At 43.0% G+C, this 17,292-nt stretch overlaps 1 protein-coding gene across 1 annotated transcript in view; it reads left to right on the forward strand.

Annotated features, from left to right (window-relative positions):
- UTRN (utrophin) overlaps positions 1 to 17,292 on the forward strand; it is a 399,896-nt gene that overhangs the window by 139,637 nt on the left and 242,967 nt on the right. Inside the window, exons 26-34 of the mRNA XM_087817673.1 lie at positions 2,689 to 2,859; positions 4,910 to 5,089; positions 8,325 to 8,459; positions 10,935 to 11,084; positions 12,013 to 12,174; positions 12,602 to 12,730; positions 13,364 to 13,537; positions 15,207 to 15,362; positions 15,782 to 15,952. Coding sequence (XP_087673799.1) covers positions 2,689 to 2,859; positions 4,910 to 5,089; positions 8,325 to 8,459; positions 10,935 to 11,084; positions 12,013 to 12,174; positions 12,602 to 12,730; positions 13,364 to 13,537; positions 15,207 to 15,362; positions 15,782 to 15,952 — 1,428 coding nt within the window. The remainder of the gene's footprint in view (positions 1 to 2,688; positions 2,860 to 4,909; positions 5,090 to 8,324; positions 8,460 to 10,934; positions 11,085 to 12,012; positions 12,175 to 12,601; positions 12,731 to 13,363; positions 13,538 to 15,206; positions 15,363 to 15,781; positions 15,953 to 17,292) is intronic.

Consider the following 17,292-nt stretch of genomic DNA (forward strand, 5'->3'; position numbering starts at 1 on the left):
GGGTCGGCCAGAGGAAGAGTGCGGGGACACTGAGGTCCCCACAGTGTCCAGAGCCGAGGGTCGCTGAGGCCCGTGGGAACTGGGAAACGAGCTTGAGATTTGACAAGGTGGAGGCCTCTAAAGACCCTGAGAGAGCCATTCCAGTGGATTGTCGGGGAAGAGACACTGCAGAATGTTGGGGAGAGAATGGGAAGCGAGGAACCGGGGCAACAAGTATAACCAGCTTGGGGAAATTTCTCTGTTCAAGGGAGCCGAGAAATGGGGTGCGTGAGGGGACATGGGCGTCCAAAGAGATGTTCGTTTAATTTTTAAAAATAAGAGATGCTACAGGATAGTTGCATGCTGACAAGAAGGACCTCACCTGGATGGAGACAATAAAGATGCAGAAGAGACTGAGGGACATGGCTTCTGAAGTGAGGCCTGTGATTATGCGAGGGAATGAGGTTTGCTCTCTGGGTGAAAGGCTTGCCGAGCACAGTCTCCCCGTGGAAATGGAAGGGAAAGCGACCGTTCCCCGCCCGCTTCCCTTTTGCTAGAGAAACGGTGGCGGAGTGAGCAGGGGTGGAAAGTGGGAGAAGTGTGAGGCACAGGAATACTTCACAGGCAGGCCGTGGAGAGCCCATGCCTCTTCACAGTGTTTTTTGGTTAATGTTTATGTAGACAAAAATTATAATTTGCATCCTTGAGTATTTTGTTTTGTTTTATGGTTTCCCTCCCAAATCCTTAACTTGTATATATTCAAACTTACGGAAAAGTTGAAATAATGATACAGGGAGCAGTCACACACCCATGCCTACACTTGCCAGTTGTTAATGTTTTACCATGTTTGCTTTCTCATTTTTTCCCCCCAGCTCCCTTTACATACAGACATGTACATTCTTTTTCTTTTTTTGGTTAAAAATATACTTTTGACAGGGATTTTAAAATATGATGACACTTCACCTCTGAATGAGGACACTCTTATACAAAGCGGCCACACCATGATCACACTTGATAAAGTATTTTATAATATCATCTATTAATACAGCCAAATTGAGATTTCTCTAAATGTGCTATAATCTGATGCTATATGCTTGAATGGGGTGTTTGGGGAAGAAAATGGGGAAAATTGTTTGGAAGTGGCAATGAGGAGCCAGGAAGGTGATAGATACATATGTAGGGACATAGACATAGACATTCAGATCGATGACTGTCTATCTATCCACATATATACATACACACATATGACAGCATAGAATTAGTTGTGAATTATTACTGATTCAAAGCATGGGAATGAAGTATAGGACATTTTTAAGTGTCCTCAGCAGGAGGCAACCCTCCAGCCTATTGCCTTTCAGTGAATCGTAAAAAGGTTGAAGAAGTCTGAGATAAACATAGTGCTGCCATGTTTTTATTTTGTTAAGAAAGGACAGACATATACAACCAACCAGCAAACTAAAGACAGCCTACATCATCTATTACATATATCCATGGTCTCATGAAAGGAAGAACATTATAATACCAGAAAACAGAAAATTTATAATATCAAGGGAGTTAATTCTAATTTTGAGCTTTTGGGTGTTTTTTTTTGAAAAGTTTGCTAGTGTCTTTATTTTTTGCATTTCTCTATGGATCCATAAAAATTACATAACTAACTAGTGTCCAGAAACTACTAGTAAAGAGAATTTTCTGGAAGTGGGGTCCAGGAAATCTATGTGTGCGTGTGCGTGTGCGTGTGTGTGTTTAAAGCTGACCAGCCAGGCTTTGGACCAGGGCTGTGTGTATTGCTGGCAGAGGCTCCTAGAGCACCAGGCTGGCAGTGAAATCAAAGCCTGGGTTTGAGCCCCTTCTATTTTTATGACTGTGACCCTGTGGAAGAGCAGGAACAGGAAAGCCACTAAGTCTTGCCCCCCTTACTCTCGTGAGAGCCGTCTATTCCTGTCCTGGCCTTTGGTCACTATGAGCTTCACAGCCAAGCGGCCCTGGCAGGTGACCGCTGCTCTGAGACTGAATTTGAGCAGAGGGTAAATAGCGAGTGAGCATGATCTCTGTGCACAGCATCTCTCCCATAGCGAAGCGAGTTTGTAGTTAGAGGGAGGGTCTCTCTGAAAATACTTTAGACTTCTCTGAAACTTTTAAGTTATTGAACCAGATTCGGAAAAATACCTGTTTTCCAATGTAACTTTTTTGTGTCTCTGGGGAATATACAAGTATAGTAAATTTTCAAAGCCAAATTTTGTAGAGCAGTGTTTTATGAACATCTTTAATAGCAGCCCTCTCTTCTCTGCTGTTAAAATTGAAATCTTAACAGAGAATCCTGTTAAAAAGCAGAAAATGGATATTTTGGTTGTATTCAGGGTTTTTTCCATAATAAAGCTACAGTAAATTTCCTTGAAATATATGCTTTTATTGCTATAGGTTAGATTCCTTCATTTGGGATTACTTTGTCAAAAGTTATGCATTTTCAAAATCATAATAGATATTTCCAGATTAGATTAATATCTAAAATGTGAACTAGAATCCCAGTTATAATTATTGTTTTCATTATTGCATATATCTCACAATAGCATACAGTGTATAAAGGATTTCACGTGAATTTTAAAACCTAAGACTCTTTGTGGAAAGTTATCACTGTGCCTTTAGCTATTAGAAACTTGGCATTTACTATATTAACACTTGTTTATTTGGGTAAATGGCTTTCTTTTCTAGATTGCTATTCAGAAAAATAGGTTGTCCGAAAGTCAGGAAAAAGTGGTGAACTTGAAGAAAGACTTGGCGGAGATGCAGGAATGGATGACTCAGGCGGAAGAAGAGTACCTGGAGAGGGATTTTGAATACAAGTCACCAGAAGAACTTGAGAGTGCTGTGGAAGAAATGAAGGTGAGGCTGTGCCAGCAGGCCTATCTCTCCCTTTCTCCCTTTCACAACATTCATTCAGTCGATCAGTCATCTGTCTGGCTGTAAATTATGATTGTACAGCTGACCCTTGAACAACACCGGTTTGGACTGCATGGGTCCACTCATACATGTATCTCTTCCCTATGGCTTTCTTAATAACATTTTCTTTTCTCTAGCTTACATATAACATACAAAATATGTGTTCATTGACTGTATTATAAGCAAGGCTTCTGGTTAACAGTAGGCTCTTAGTAGTTAAGTTTTGGGGGAGTCAACAGCTATACGTGGATTTCGACCACTTGTGTTGTTCAAGGGTCAACTGTACATAGAATCTTTCGTAGTAGGATTTCAAATAAAAAAAAAAAAACAACCACGAAGGGGAGCTGCTATGATTCTAGTAGGGAAAGGAAGTTCAACTTGGCTCAGCTGTTGAATTGTAAAGGGCCCTGAGATGTTTTCTTATGTGAGATCCTTGGGGTGCCACAGAGAATGACTGAAAATTCAGTGGCACCCACCACATTCACAGTGTTGTACAGCCATCACCACTATTTCCAGATATTTTCAGGAAGAGTTATTTTTCATTAAGAACAAGAGAGACTTTCCCATTTGGTTGGGGTTTATTCTTATTTCATCAGATGTGTTCTTCCCGTTACTACACGGGGCACACGCGTATATGAACATTTTTGTTAGAGCAGGTAAGGTAGCAGTAGGAACATTGTCAAGGGATTTAATATCGGTTGGGGCCACAGGATATATTTCCTGTGAACTTACATTCCTGCGCCCATAGTCTTGAACACTCTCCTTTTTAATAAAAGAAAAGAACTGGGCATCATTCCCAAATTTCTCACACTGCTTCAAGTCTCCTTCAGTGTTCAAGCCAAAGGAGATAGTGATTAAAGGCTATTTTAAAAAATGGGATTAAGCAACACATTGACTGTTTCAGGCCAAAGTTAACTGGCCGAAAAATGTAACGAAACCAAAATCCTCTGTGCGGATATTTTTAAAAAAGGAGTAGATTCCGTCCATGTGTTCTTGTATATGAATAAAAGTAAACGCGGCGAAGGACTTGTATTGTACTCATAGTATTTTCATTGAAACATCTTTTTAAGAGTAGCTTTTTTGGAAAGCCTTGAGAATAGTCAGTATATAAGGTATTTTAAAGGTAGCTTGCTACATTAAGAACCATCTTATTTCATATATTCTCTTTCTTTACACTACTGGCATTGTAGTTTTGTGATTTATTAAAATCTCTAGGGATGAGAGTTTATAAAAATAAGATTAACACCCTTGATTGGGCAACATTCAATTTATTTTTATTCTTCCAAACAAACATTAGGATTTTAAGAACCACTACACTTAATTATTGTATCCAGCCCAGGAAAGTTTAAAACCATTAAGCAGTAAAGAAAGCTGAAAGAGAAAGTGAAAAGCTGTGTTTGGCTGGTTTTCCTGAAAGTGAGACTTTATTCTAAGTGCGGGGCGAGAGTCAGGCAAGAAGCTATTTCTAGATCAGCTCTTCCTAGTATAACTATATCACCTTGGAAATGCTGTTCATTATCAGAAAGATAGACGTACCTGTGTCCCAGGAGAGAAAAATACTTTTGAATAATTTTTAAACGACACCTCCACCATGGTGCATCGCAACTTTTGCGAACATTTATTTACTTCTGTTTAAAATGCTCAGAACTCTAGTGGTCAATTAAAATTACAGTAATTCACTTAGATTCTTACCATGGGCCCAGGCTTTGAAAATACGTCACGTCAGTGAACGCCACTTAGGATGACTTAGGTGTTAACGTGCCTGTTATTAAATGAAAATGTTTGCACGTCGGGGCATATGATGGGTGGGATTTTATAGTTAGCATTCGTATTTCAACAGCGCTCTCTGTAGTGATTACCTAAATAGCGTTCCACATTAGGCAGTTGGAGTCAGGTAGATGTTTTTATTTTGGTTCAGTTATTTTTTAAAAAAGAAGGAAATAGGTTAGAGAGAAAGGGAGAGAGTTTTCAAAACTCTGCTTTCTTGGAACAGAGGGCAAAAGAGGATGTGCTGCAGAAGGAGGTGAGAGTGAAGATCCTGAAGGACAACATCAAGTTACTGGCTGCTCGGGGGCCCTCTGGTGGCCAGGAATTGACGTCGGAGCTGAACGTGGTGCTGGAGAACTACCAGCTTCTTTGCAACAGGATTCGAGGAAAGTGCCACACGCTAGAGGTATGTTATTTTTTCAGTGATGCATTTCTGAGATTAAAACTCTGTAATGTGCTGACCATTTCCCTATCTTAGGAAAAAACCCCTCCGTTCCCCTCCCCCCCAAGTACTGGATCATAAAGGAAAATAAAATGAAGCGGGGATAAAAAATATAGGAGACCAAGATCTGCCCCCAGTTAATGGAAGGTTCTTGGGAAAGTCATTGAATATCTTCAGACTTTACTTTTTATATGTGAAATCAAGGTTTTCATATCACAGGTGATCTGTAGGGTCTGTTCCAGCCCTAAAATTCTAGAACAATATACCATGAACATCTCTTTTTTGTTTTGTTTTGCCTGGTTAGTACACAGACATGAATTGAGGTTTTTATTTATTTATTTAGACTGGCATCCAAAATTAGAGTCACCTGAAAGGAAGCAGATCTTGAATGTGCTGGTAATTTGCTGGACTGTAACCTGTAGTGTTATGTAGGCCTAGTCTGAAGTCCTGGTGAACTATCTTGGAATTGAACTTCAACTATAGTCTTACCCATGTTTTCCTCTCTGTCATAACCGCCCTTGATTTTGCTCTTTTTTAGCTTTCCTTTTTATTTCTGGCCAAAATAACAGCTCATAACATGTTTACATAATGAATGGAGTCCCCAAATTATCCCAAGCTAACAAAAGACCACCGTGCCTTTATGACGCAGAGGTGACAATTTGAAAATGAGGAATGAAATGAATATTTTGAGGGTTTGGAGTTGCTCTGAGAATTACCATTAGAATGACTTTGAAGTTAGTTTGAATTACTTTGAGAGAAGGAAAAATGGAAAAAAAATGGTGTCGGTAAAAGAGAAAAGATACGACCTTGATGTTTTTGAAATGAGAAATGAAAGGAAGGAAAGAGAGGCTTAAAAATGGAAATGCTTTTAACATGATATCAGAGATTACCAAGGGATATTGGGCAGAAAGAGCCCAAATTTCTAAGTTAGCGTAAGAATCCCTTTTTTCTGAGAAATCCAATTCTATGAGCTTGATTGCTTTTAGAATAAAAATAATCCTTTAAAATATGTTAAATCATGACATACTTCAGACTTATAGAAGATCAGAGATAGTACTACTAACACGTCTTTTAGCTGTAACTAGTGTTAACTTATTGTCACATTTTCCCAGATCTTGTTTTTAAAATAAAATAAAAATCCCAGGGACTCCAGTCCCATCCCATCACTCTCTTGATGTACTTGCCACCCAGAAGTTGGTGTATAGTCTTCCTGGCCACGTTCTTATATTTTTAATATATACACCCACTTATGTCTCCATCATCAACTGCTATGTAACAGCCTCACTGAAACGTTGTGACTAACAAAAGCGCCATTTATTCTCTCTCATGATTCCGTGGCTGATGTGGCTCAGCGGGTGGCTTTCTGCTGCGCGTGGTACATGAATAGCCCACTCAGGTAGCTGCACCCCCCTGGGAGCTCTGCGGCAGCGTTCACGGTGGCCTCTCGTCCTCCAGGTCCCTCTCCACGCGGCCTCTCAGTTTTTCAGCTTCCCTACAGCATGGCAGCTGGCTTTTGAGAGGGAGAAAGCGGGAGCTTCCAGTCCTCTTAGAGGCTAGGTCTGCAGCTGGACTCAGTATCACATCTGTGACATTCTTTTGGTCTAAGCAAGTCACAGGGCCAACCCACTGGTGCAAAAGAATTGCACCACTTAATGGGAGTAGGGGCTAAAAATTTGTGGCCATCCTTAATCCACCCTAGTTCAAGCCCTGGTCATAAATTTCATTCCTCCCATGTGCAAAATGCACGTCCTCTCTCCCAGGGACTCCCAGTCATATCCAGCACAGCATCAAGCTCGCAATCCAGCATCAGGTCTAAACACAGATGTGGCCCCTTAGGGCGGTTTCTTCGAGTGCAGGTATTCAGGTGTGGACTGCTCAGTCTGGTGACTTGGGCACTAAAATGATAAGCTATCCTGCCCCATGTGCCCACATACAGTGGTGAGCTAGGCACAGGAAAACCTCAGTGGACACTCCATTCAAAAAAGTCGGGGCAGTGGAAGTTAAATATCAGTCACTGGTAATAGTGACTCTGAAATCTAATAATAGGAATGCTGAAGTCTAGCCAGGGCCCTGCACCAGGGACTCGGGTAGGGGCCAGCTCTGCTCCTTGGGGGTGCTGCTCTGAGAGCCATCTTCCGTTCCCGTAAGACAAAGGGCTCTGCTTGCAGCCAAGTAGGTTTCCTCTGGCTGCTTTCCACCTGTGGAAATTTGGGGGACCAGCCACACCTTTTCTGTTTAGTCTTATTCAAGGGTTGGGAGAATACGGGCTGAGGCTCAGGTCTGGTTTGTGCTTCCTCTATGGCCTGTGAGCTAACAATGGTTTGTATGTTTTTAAATTTTAAAGGGTTGTTAATAACAAACAAAACACACGCACAACATAAACAGAAGAATCTGTAGCAGGGACCAGATGTGACTTGTAAACCTTAAAATATTTACTGTCCGGCCTTTTATGGAAAAAGTTGCTCCCCCTGGCCCGGTAAACACAACTCCTTTGGAATGGAGGCTAGAATGGCCTCCTCTCGGTGGGTGCATCCCAAGGAGAACTGACCCTGGAGGCTCCACCAGAACTCTTCCTAAATCCATCCATCAGATAGGCTCCTCTGTGGGGAAGGGGCTGTTCTCCCCTGTAATTTTCTCTTAGGAAGTGGGAGGTATAAATTTATCCCCTCCTCTCACCTCCCCCCCAAACTCTCCATTGGGAATATGGAATGAGTGATTGCCACTAATGCAATAAGTATAGTATAACTCCATTTGGAGTAAAATAATGGCTTTTTGCATACATAGGCACATTCATATGAATTTAGAAAAAAGTCGAAAAGAGTATGCAGCAAATTGTTACATCCGTTAGCTCCGAGTTGGAGTAGGATGGACCCCACGACCCCACGGAATTCCAGTTTTCTATGTAACTGTTAAAAAAAATGTTGCAATTATGAGTGCTTTTGCTTTTCTATTTAAAAAACAAACCGGCAATATTTTCCTCCTGGTCTCTTCTCCTAATTACATAATTTTATTCTTGACTTTTAACCAGATCCTTGGAATGTATTTCAGTGTAGATCTGAGGCAGCTCGTTCCCCTTCGCCTCCCGTCCCCCACCGGGCCTAATGCGATTTATGGGAGAACGAGGTTCGAGTTCAGTTGGAAATTCCAGCCTCGCCCCTCAGCGCCCGCGCCGTCTAACCCTGTCCCCCGCCTGCCGCAGGAGGTGTGGTCCTGCTGGATGGAGCTGCTGCACTACCTGGACCTGGAGACGGCCTGGCTGAGCCTCCTGCAGGAGCGCGCGCGGGCCGCCGACGCCCTGCCCGCGCGGGCCGACGCCGTCGCGGAGGCGCTGGAGGTGCGCGCCGGCTGTGCGCCCGTCCCTGCCACTGTCCGCCTGTCCTTCCCGCTGTCCGCCCGTCCTTCCCGCTGTCCGCCCGTCCCTCCCGCTGTCCGCCTGTCCTTCCCGCTGTCCGCCCGTCCTTCCCGCTGTCCGCCCGCCCTTCCCGCTGTGCGCCCGTCCCTGCCGCTGTCCGCCTGTCCTTCCCGCTGTCCGCCCGTCCTTCCCGCTGTCCGCCCGTCCCTACCGCTGTCCGCCTGTCCTTCCCGCTGTCCGCCTGTCCTTCCCGCTGTGCTCCCGTCCCTACCGCTGTGCGCCGGCCCTTCCCGCTGTGCGCCGGCCCTTCCCGCTGTCCGCCCGTCCCTACCGCTGTCCGCCTGTCCTTCCCGCTGTCCGCCCGTCCCTACCGCTGTGCGCCGGCCCTTCCCGCTGTCCGCCCGTCCCTACCGCTGTCCGCCTGTCCTTCCCGCTGTCCGCCCGTCCTTCCCGCTGTCCGCCCGTCTTTATCGCTGTCCACCCGCCCTTCCCGCTGTCCGCCCGTCTTTACCGCTGTCCGCCCGTCCTTCCCGCTGTCCGCCCGCCCTTCCCGCTGTCTGCCCGCCCTTCCCGCTGTCCGCCCGTCCTTCCCGCTGTCCGCCCGCCCTTCCCGCTGTCCGCCCGTCCTTCCCGCTGTCCGCCCGTCCTTCCCGCTGTCCGCCCGTCTTTACCGCTGTCCGCCCGTCCTTCCCGCTGTCCGCCCGTCCTTCCCGCTGTCCGCCCGTCTTTATCGCTGTCCACCCGCCCTTCCCGCTGTCCGCCCGTCTTTACCGCTGTCCGCCCGTCCTTCCCGCTGTCCGCCCGTCCTTCCCGCTGTCCGCCCGTCCTTCCCGCTGTCCGCCCGCCCTTCCCGCTGTCCGCCCGTCCTTCCCGCTGTCCGCCCGTCCTTCCCGCTGTCCGCCCGTCCCTCCCGCTGTCCGCCCGTCCTTCCCGCTGTCCGCCCGTCCTTCCCGCTGTCCGCCCGTCCTTCCCGCTGTCCGCCTGTCCTGACCCAGCCCCGTGAGCACTGGACGGGGCGCGCGAGCCCTGCGCGGTCCCTGCGGCCCGCGGGCCCGCCTGGCCCGGGGGTCTGCGCCGTCACTTAGATCCCGATCCCGGGGACCGCCACCCGGCCTCCGCAGCTGTTACCCGTCCGTAACGTGGGGCGCCTTAGGCGTCGCCGGGCGCTCCCGTGACGTCCCCGCTGCCTCCTGCGGGTCCCCGGCCGCAGCTGCGCCCGGGTGTCTTCATGAAGCCGTTTCCGCTCCTGAGACCCGGCGGCGGCTGTTTGCAGCGGGCCTGCCCTGCTGTCCTGAGAAGGGAAAGGGGGAGGGCAGCTGGGGGGGCGGGGGAGACGCTGGGGCCCTGCCTGGAGCTCGTCTCCGGGCCGAGAAGCGCACCCGCTGTTTCTCGTCCCCCGGTTACCAGCGTGTGGTGCGTGACGCCTTAATAACCGCTTCTCAAGGGGGCTAAACTGTGAGGGGCTAGAGTTGCTTTAAAAAAAAAAAAAAGAGGAAGGGGATAGATATGCTGTTAACATTGTAGGGCCGGCCGGGCGCCGCGCCTCGGCCTAGGATCCGCGAGGTGGGGCTTCGGTTCCGCAGGGCACAGGCCCGGGCTGCGGCTGACCCCCAGCAGGGGGCGCAGGAGGCGGCCCATCAGTGACTCTCATCATTGGTGTTTCTCTCTCTCTCCCTCTCCCTTCCTCTCTCCGAAGTCAATGAAGATATATTTAAAAAAAAAAGTTGTAGGGACATGTAGGTGGATGACCGGATTGAAGGGCAGAAGTAAGTCAGGGTGGTACTTGAATTCCAGGAGCAGGACGCTCTGCTGGAGGAAGATGTCATTTCTCAAGTAAAATAACAGAGTGAGAGATGAAGAGCAATAAAAAGAAAAGAAAAACTTTTTAGTTTTTAGTTTAAAAATATGAATTTTCATAATATGTGAATTAAAACGTGTGCATTCTAGAAATACGGAAAATAGAGAAAAGTATAAAGCAAACTCTAAATATTTTAAAACATTTTGGCATATTTCTTCCTAATTATTATTATGTTTTAATAAACACTCTGGAAAGTAATACATTACAGTAACTAGATCACAGGCTTTGAAATCTAAGGGTTTTGGAGTCAAAACCCTTAGATTTCAAAGGGTTGAAATCTTAGCTCTTCTTTTTACTGTGTGTGTGTGTAGGCAAATTACTTAACTTCTCTGAACTTCAGTTTTCCCATCTGTACTATAAAAGAATATTTAAGTATGTAGTTAATAATTATTAAAATTATTTTATGGAGCTATATTATCATATATCACCATTCATGCTTTCTCAATTTTATGTACTTTTTAATTCCATGATGGATATTTTTGCAAATTAGTTATTTCTAGTCTTGTTCCTTAGGTAAATTTCTAGCAAATGGAATTTTTGGATTCTTGATACATTTTGCTTTACAAATGCATTATCCCCCCCCCCCCATCCCTGTCCAGTCCCTAGAATCTGTTTTGCGACATCCAGCGGATAATCGCACCCAGATTCGGGAACTTGGCCAGACTCTGATTGATGGTGGGATCCTCGATGACATAATCAGTGAGAAACTGGAGGCCTTCAACAGTCGATATGAAGAACTGAGTCACCTGGTAAGAACTGAGACATGCATGGGTGTAGATTAGGTATTTGTGAGATGGAGCTGACCTCAAGAACTTCTACCAAGGGGGGAAGTTGGTCGCCAACATTCACGGGGGTGGTGAGGGCTTTGAAATACTAGCTGAGAAAGAGTAGACCAAACTCTTATCAGGCAGGCAGAACTTGATGATTTAAAAAGTCTGTCTTTGAGATGGTCTCTATTTATGAGCTATTTAATTTCCTTTAAGGGTCATATTCTAGCTGTATATAAGAATAACTCATATTGTCCTAGTAAATATTAAGGCCAGCAGAATTTGACATAAGCTGTCATTATAAAATGCCATACTGTCTTAGATACATATCCAGGATGAATTACAACATGCATGTCCGTATCAGTAAGTAGAGCAAGGAGACTGTTCTTTTATAGGAGGGTTAGGTGGATATTAGATGATATTAAATAATAACTGTTGCTGCTGAGATCATGAACAGAATGAAGCTTAATTCAAAAGTGCGCATCTGTGGAACTTGCTTAGACTTTGGAAAAAAGATTTATATGTTCACTCTTTTGATAGACATTCTTGTTATATTTTATATTCTTGTTGATAGGCTTATTGCTGATTCTTAAAAATGCCCTCAATTTATAATAAATGACAAACTTTTATCCTCTGTTTAATATGTTATGTAGGAAATCTTTACATTTTTATGTATTCCTACTGTATGTAGAAAGAAGTAAAAATGAGAAATTCACTGCAAGATATATAAGATGCCAGAAGGACCTTTTCACTGTTATCATTGCTAGTCATTTATTTATACTGAGGGCCAAAGTCTTGAACTAGAGCTTGTATTTTTTTTTCTTGGTGGTCAGAACATAAGGGTTTTCTTCTATTCAGCTATTTATATTAGTGCTGAGTGACTAATGGTTCAATTTTGTCCCCTGTGTAGGCAGAGAGCAAGCAGATTTCGTTGGAAAAGCAGCTCCAGGTCCTGCAGGAAACTGATCACATGCTGCAGGTTTTGCAGGAGAGCTTAGGGGAGCTGGACAAGCAGCTCACGACGTACCTGACCGACAGGATAGACGCCTTCCAGGTTCCGCAGGAAGCTCAGGTACTGCCCTGGCTCCGAGGTGTGGGAGTCGTAAGAAGAGCTTAGGTAACTGCCTCCTCCCCTGCGAGAGAACCAGCCCCTCCTGCCGTCCCAAACCGGCAGTCAGTGGGAATGGTTGACCTTATTATGGGGCATGAGTGTGGGTTTTGGAGTTCTCTTGGTGTTTATGTGAAACCCACTGTTTTTAAATGATCGCTTTCTTAGCAGTGAAATTGGGAAAATTCCTTTTTTATAAATAAGTGGCGAACATCAGAAATGACAAATGCAAAGACCATAGTTTGTGCACAACGTATAGTAGTTTATGTTATTATTATTATTCTGCAAACTTACTGAAGTTTGTATAGGGATCTGCATATTCTTATGTATTATATGACTATATGGAACTTCAATAAAAAAGGTATTTCCCCCCCTTCTAATCTCTTTATAGAGAATCCAAGCAGAGATCTCTGCCCATGAGCTGACGCTAGAGGAGTTGAGAAGAAACACTCGTTCTCAGCCTCCGACCTCCCCAGAAGGCAGGACTGCTAAGGGAGGAAGTCAGATGGATGTCCTGCAGGTGAGCAGGGGCAGCGATGTGTTGGGAGTGCTTACGTGGATGCCTTTGGTCTTCTTTTTGATGTCAACAGTGAGACTGGAGTGATGCATTGAAAGCACATTGCATCCCAGGCAGAGCAGCAGAAACTAGTTGTGGCATGGGTGGGAAATATTGAATGTGATTCGATAGTTGAGAAGAGATAGCGAGCTAGGTTTAGAAGTTAGCTTGATAGGTCTTCCTCCCCAGTGCAGAGCCCCTGTCAGTTCTGTGTGGCTGACAGGATGGGCAGGCTGAGTGGGTGGGATGCAGGCCCACTCAGTCCCTTAATGGTGGCTTCAAGATTGACTTTCACTCCGAGCTCATGATGAAGAGCATTTTGAGTTATAGGTTCCTGACTATATTTTTCAAACGTGTTAGAAAATTATGAAGTTTTAATTCCAGCGAGGCCAGCTTAGCTTTTTATTATATCTCAGACTGAGACACTGAGTGTCAAATAATGTATGACCCTGGGTAACCTCACTGACTTTCTTTACGGGATGTTTTTATTGGTGCTTTATTTTTACAGCCTTTTAGCAGCATGTGTTATACTAATACCGTCTGCTGAGAGAGATGATCATTCTGATGTGAATTCCTTATTTTCATGTCTTCAAACAGAGGAAGCTTCGAGAGGTGTCCACTAAGTTCCAGCTTTTCCAGAAGCCCGCGAACTTCGAACAGCGCATGCTCGACTGCAAGCGCGTGCTGGACGGAGTGAAAGCAGAGCTGCATGTTTTGACTGTGAAGGATGTGGACCCTGATGTCATCCAGACCCACCTGGACAAGTGTATGGTGAGGCCACTGGTGGCTGATGGGTCCAGTGGGATTTCCAGCAGCTAATATGGCCTCATCTAGCAGAATGCACATGGCTTGTTCAGTAATTATTTGTCTGCAGTGTGCTAAGAATAGGGTTCACTGATGACAAATCGCATATAAAATGAGAAGTGTGGTCTTTTCCTCCAAGGAAATTACAAGAGATAGGAGAGAAGGTAAGAGAGAGGAAAATACACACACACACACACACACACACACACACACAAATATGTATATAAAACATGATTGAAAAACAAAGGAAACACATCACAGCACAGTATGAAGTTAGGAAAGGCTTTGGCAGAATATGACTAATGAACTAACTTTGAAAGGAGAAACTTGAGTTAGCTAGAAGAACCATACCTAAAATGGTTGTTAGGAATATTACAGTGTAAAAAAGTTATTCTTAAGGATAGTTAAATTTTAATTTATAAAGTTTAAGTGTAAAATATGAAAGAAGAAATTATACTTAGAATAGATAGCAGGAGTATTATTGCAGAAAAAGATCATTCTCTAGGAAAATTAATTTTAAATCAAAGTTTAAAACTAAGATGTGAAAGAAATTATTTAGAAGGCCTTATTGCTATTGCAGTCTTGAACTTTAAAATTCCGTTGCATATAAATTTAAAAATGTGGCTAAGCGTACACACTCTTAGAATTAGTGGTCTGTTTGAGAAGACTCATGAAGAAGCTGAAGATGATACCTGTTCAGACAAGAACAGTTCAGGATGAGTTCTTCGTGCTTTTCAGAACTATCATCTCCGCATGTCTGTTACATACCAAAGGTTGTTCGACTACTCAAAAGCTGAAATGTGTGGAAGAACGAATAAATAGGATACATTTCTGTGTGTGTGTGTGTGCGTGTGCATGTGCACACACAGGTCCATGTAAATATTTACTGAGATACAGAGGCCAACAAAGCAAGCACCACCCTCGACCATGTGTAACATGGTCCAGTGGTCTGTTACTATGTGACAGAGCCAGCTGGGACGTTTCAGGTCAGGATCACCGTGAATGGAGACAAGAGAACCGGTACAGACAGATATTTTTGGTTTCCAGGTACCTGGGATGGGGAGAGCTGTGAATTTGACTTACATAGCTCCGATTTCTTATAGCCATACTCATCTTGATAAGTTGAGTTGTCATATATCTCTTCATTATATAAGTAATATGTACTGATTGTGGTAGACTTGATACTTCAGAGAATTGTAAGAAAACCAACAAAAACGAATGTTAATACTCCCAAATTCTAACACCCAAAAATATAGGCAGAGTTGGCTTTTTCCTTAGGAATAGTATTTAGAGTTTTTTAAAATGTAGTTTTAAAAATGATAGGCATTCAATTTTTAGTCCTGATATTTTCCCATTTTGTGTAGGAAAAATGTTCATAAATTTTGAAAATATACATCTGAGTGTTGTTTTTTAAAACAAGTATAAGCTCTATTTATTTTCTTCTCCGATTTTGAAAAGGTATTGCAACCTTGATGTCATGTTACTCATCCTTTGAATCCAAATCTGGGAAAGATAAAGCCCTTTGATCTCCATAGTTAATTCATAGCTGTCAGTCTGGATAAGCCATGTTCTGCAATGATTCCAGTTACCAGGTTTTCACTGTGATGGGTATGATTTGTCTTTTTTTCTTTTTAAGAAACTCTATAAAACTCTAAGTGAAGTCAAGCTTGAAGTGGAGACTGTAATCAAAACTGGAAGACACATTGTTCAGAAGCAGCAGACTGACAACCCCAAGGGGATGGATGAGCAGCTGACATCTCTGAAGGTGCTCTACAATGACCTGGGTGCCCAGGTGAGGACCGCACCCCCCATTTATGTATTTTTATTTTAAAATTTCACTCCTGGGAGAATGCATGCTAAGGTTTTATGGTATTAATAATGTTTTCAGTGATCCCAATAATTTTTATTAATTTTTTAGATGTTTGTGTTAATATTACAATGATTACTAGTTGTATTGAAACTTATTTTTAACTTGTAATCCAGATTCACTTTGTATTTTCAAAGACTACAGACATTTCAGAAGTTATTTTAAGGAAACTTTAAAAATAATAGCCCGTTTAAACTCAAGTTATTGGTCTTTGTATATTTAAATTGAAGAGTCTACTGAGAGTGTTAAAACATCTTGTGGTTAAATCTGAGTCAGTTTGGGTCCTCGGTTAATATTCTGATTCATTCCCATTCATGTTCAGTTCTCTCTCCCTCCCTTCTCAGGTCACAGAGGGAAAACAGGATCTGGAAAGAGCTTCACATCTGGCCCGGAAAATGAGGAAAGAGGCGGCTTCTCTCTCGGAATGGCTCTCGGTGACTGAAGCGGAACTGGTGCAGAAATCCACCTCCGAAGGTTTGCTCGGTGACTTGGATGCAGAGATTTCCTGGGCTAAGGTAAGCTGTAGTTCAGGTGAACCGCCAACGTCGCGCCAGTGTGACCTGGGCCATTTTGTTCAGTGCATTTTCTCCATTTCATATTAAATATAGCCTTTTCTTTTTTCCCTATTATTTTTCCTACTACTCTGTCCTAAGGAAAACAATAAGGATATTTTAAAAACAACTACTTTAAGAAGCTATTTTTGTCTTGATTCCAAAAGGGTTGAACTCAGATGGATCACCAACTGGCCTTTATAAGCGTTCTGCTTATGTGGCACTTGAAAATATGATAGTTATCACCTTCACAGTTGGTGGCATTTTTTAAAGTATTCATTCTTTGCAAAGTATTGTGCTGAATATATTTGTTAATTCTTCTATAATAACTGTTGCACTAGTTACTAATCTTTCTATTGTAAACTGATATAAATTGCGTAGGAACAGAATTTTCAAAAGAATCAATAAAAGATTCAAGAATTTTCTTTAGCCCTTTAGGTACTTTGAAATTACAGAGATTAGAGAGTGGATTTACCAATTATCTTTTGAGATGGATAAATAATTTAATGGAACACAGGGTAGTTTTTACTTTTATTTTTTTACCAAGGCATTTTCTTTTCCCTAATTTATTTTCCAAGAAAGAGGCGTGCATACTAGAGATAAGTACTGAAAATAAATTATCAACACTGTGACAAAAATTTCTGTAAAGTCCACAAGATCAGCTTTGGCATCCTGTACTCATGTTAGCCTGTGGGAAGTGAAGAGGAGGTGATTTGAGATTGTAGGTTGATACAACTTCTTAATCTGAATAACAGTTGAATGAAAGCCAAGATATTAGGCACTAGAAAGAGTATTCTTAGTTTAAAAAATAGTTCAGGAAAAGCATAATTATGCTATGGGCTATGTGAAGTGAAAGAAAATATATGAAGGAAATGAAGGATGTTGGCATTTATGAGCGTATTGTGGATGAATGCAAAGCACAGGCACGAGACTTTTTGTTAAATTTAGCTTTTTCAAGGAAATATGATCTTCCTTATACACTTTGAAAGACCTTGTTTTCTTATTAGTAACATATGTTATATGAGCTAATTGAATGCCATTTTTATAGTGTAATACAAAAAGAAAAAAAACAGGAACAAAAATAATCTATAATCAAAGAACACCCTGTTATCTTTCCAGTTTTGTACAGGCACATATGGACATGCACAAACATGTATCTAAAGGAATTGTATTATATTTAGTGTTTCATGACTCTCTTTAAAAAAAACTTATATCTTTAACATTTTCCTTTACCTACAGGTGTTTTTGTGTCATGTATTGGAGAAAGGTGTAGTATTTAATTGCATATTTTATTTTTTATTGTT

This window comes from Miniopterus natalensis, chromosome 5, assembly GCF_054644295.1.
Source record: "Miniopterus natalensis isolate mMinNat1 chromosome 5, mMinNat1.hap1, whole genome shotgun sequence".
NCBI lineage: Eukaryota > Metazoa > Chordata > Mammalia > Chiroptera > Miniopteridae > Miniopterus > Miniopterus natalensis.